Genomic DNA, 3,125 nt, shown 5'->3' with positions numbered 1-3,125 from the left:
AATACCCATGGGAAGTTGACCTACCAAATCCTTTAATATTGACTATGTTTTCTCCATTCCAACCATACATGATCAAACATTACCAACTCCACTGATCCAAGACCTATATAAACCCCACCACCATGCTTTCTCTACCTCACTCCACAACTATCAAAACAAGAGCTTTCTTTCGTCTGCTTAATTGGACTCACATCTCTAGAAAAATGGCATCTTTCAGTTGCTTTGCTTTAGCATTCGTGATGGCTTTGTCATTTGCAAGCATTGATGTTGGGATAGCTGCTCGTCACCTTCTGCAGCTGCCTCAATTGCCTCCAATGCCAACTTTGCCTACAACCACACTCCCCCCACTGCCATCTATCCCTAATCTCCCACAGCCATCCATACCGGTATTGCCAAGGCCTGGGGCGCTTCCACCACTTCCTACCATGCCTGGGTTGCCCACATTGCCAAGTGTACCAAGGGCCACACTGCCTCCTCTGCCAAGCATGCCCACAATCCCAACTGCAATCCCCTCTATTCCTTTCCTTTCTCCACCACCTTCTCCTTCTACTCCTTGAAATACCCTTTTGTTTATCTGCTGCATACTGGATTTGTTTTAATGTGTTTTCAGTAGTCTCTTGATTTTGAGTATTGTATGTTCTTTTTTTCACCACATATATTTGTTTGTATAAATGGGAGTTTCCCAAATCCCATTATTTCTTGTGCTTGAAATTTGTTGTACTTTGATACGTTATTACTTATATGGGATATATATTTGGGTCCCAACTATAAAAAATGTTGATTTTGGAACTCCTCATCATTTTTTTAAATTCGTACAATCTCTTGTTATTCTCTCTTAAAAAATTCTTGGCCAGCGAAATCCTCAAAAGTAACACCAGTTCTTTCCTCCGCTGATATGAATCTTGAGAAAAACTGGTTAAAGGCAGTAAAGTTAGAGGCTGGTAGAATGATTTTGTTATCGAACTCCCAAAACTACATTCACCACATTATCACATAAACTCATTCTAACCCAACAATTAAAAATCTTACGGAAAGAACATTATCACATAAACTCATTCTAACCCAACAATTAAAAACCTTACGGTTAGAACGTATCCATTACGAAATATTCATCAAACAGTGAAGTGATAATTACTATGTTTAAAATTCTATTTAAATAATTATTTTATTTTAATTAATAATAGTAAATTATATTTATATTTATCACATTTTCCCTATATTTTAAAGCGTGTACGACTAATTATATTTAAATGTGTAATTGTCACAACTTTTATTAAATTATAATTATTTTTAAATGTATCATTTCTATTTCATTTCAACTTTTGTAAGTAATAATACTAATTTAAATATTATAATTATTTTTAATTGTGAATTTAATAATATGATAGAAAATAAAAATATTCTCATCAATTAAAAATAAATTTCAAACTCGTACTTTTATATATATTATAGATTAATAATATGTGAAGTAGTATACTTGATAAACCTCCATGTTAACAAAGTTTCCCTAACATGCACAACAATAGTACTTTCGAAGCTGATTATATAAAGAAACTATGTAATCTACACATTTCCTTATAGACCTTTCCTACTATGTCCCCTAATCAATTATATACATATATGGTAGAGTAAATTTCTCAAAAATGCCGATTTTTTTAAAAATTTACTAAATTAGGCTGATTTTTGGAAAAATTACGTGATTAGACTAAAAAAAAGAATGCTTCCTACTGAAAATATTTTCAGCGGATTTGCAAAAAAAACGCTTTCAACTAGACACACTTTATGTCACATCCATTGAAAACGCTTCCAACTAAAGGCGTTTTCCTTCTGGGTTTAGGGTTTTTTTAGGGCAAGGGTTTTGTTTTTTGTTAAAGTAGGGTTAGTGTTAGCATTTTGTAGGTCTTTGTGTTTTATAGTTTAGGGGTTTAGGGTTTAAGGTTTAAGGTTTTTTTATATTTTTTAAGTTTTTTCTATATTCGTTATACTTTTTATACTTTTTTGAGTTGTAAAGTTAATAATTATTTAATTTGATATTTACAAAAATTGTATATTCCAATTATTCGAATTGTAAAATTTAATTCGATTCAAAATTGAAACTCGAACTACTCGATTCGGTTAACTCTTAGTTTGTAATTTTTTTCGAATAAAATTGAGATTTGATCACCCGTAGCTTACGGGAGGTTGAGCTCAATCAGATTTTTTCAGAAAATATTATCCTGGGAATCCTGGGAATCTAATGGGTGAGTGGGAAATTGGAGGAGTTGAAAGTGGTAAAGGGAAAACACTCTACATAGAACACGTTTTCAATGCATTGTTAGAAAAATGCACTGAAAGCACATCCAGCACATCAGATTTAACTTGCAGTCAAATCGCTAAAAAACTAACATTCTAAAATTGAAGTTACGTCGAAGAACCTTCGACACCAAACCTTTAAATCGAACTTACTGGCCAATGAATCGAACTAGAAAGGAGAAGTCAGACCTCGTATAGAATCAATGTAACATAACATAACACAAAAAGAAAGGAACTTAAAACGGTGAAACTGAATCAATGAAGAAGGAAGCAAAAGGGTCACGTTAGAAAAAAAATGAAACAATATGAAAAGAAAAGGAAGTTTTTGTTTTGGGAAAGTTTAATCAACTAAAATAAACGACCCTGTAAGGTAGTTTAGTAAAAAATATCTTTGTAGCTTTTGTTGAGACTTGAACACAAGACCAAATGGTATACAGACACTTAACCATTGAACCAGAAAGCTCATTCTTAATATCAATTGACTGAGTTTAACTTATAAACTAACATTCAAAAGTAAGGGTTTAAGCAAAATGACAAAATTTCCAGAAACAGGATTCAAACCCAGAACCTCACACACATACCAAGAACACTTAACCACTGAACCAAATCAATTTACTTGTTAAGAATTTCCAAAGTCTAAACTCAAATCGAGGGATGACCTCTTTTGGTTTCAAAACGCAATTTCTTCTAAACTGGTTTTTGGGATGTTACAATTCAAGCTGTATACCGGCCTTTTCGTCTTCCTCATTATATCTACACTGGCGTATAGGTTGTAATCTCGGCCTCTCATCTTCTTTGCCTTCATTCATGATTGATTATGGAGTGCTCATCAA

At 33.0% G+C, this 3,125-nt stretch overlaps 1 protein-coding gene across 1 annotated transcript; it reads right to left on the bottom strand.

The window, feature by feature from the left end:
• Positions 1 to 286: 286 nt before the first annotated feature.
• Positions 287 to 802, bottom strand: LOC128036061 (uncharacterized). Its single transcript, XM_052626816.1, has one exon. The coding sequence runs from the start codon at positions 581 to 583 to the stop codon at positions 302 to 304; it is 282 nt and encodes a 93-aa protein (XP_052482776.1). The 5' UTR covers positions 584 to 802; the 3' UTR covers positions 287 to 301.
• Positions 803 to 3,125: the final 2,323 nt, after the last annotated feature.

Source organism: Gossypium raimondii, chromosome 13 (assembly GCF_025698545.1).
Source record: "Gossypium raimondii isolate GPD5lz chromosome 13, ASM2569854v1, whole genome shotgun sequence".
NCBI lineage: Eukaryota > Viridiplantae > Streptophyta > Magnoliopsida > Malvales > Malvaceae > Gossypium > Gossypium raimondii.
Note: the sequence above shows the minus strand (reverse complement) of the source record. Positions and strands in the feature narration are given on the sequence as shown.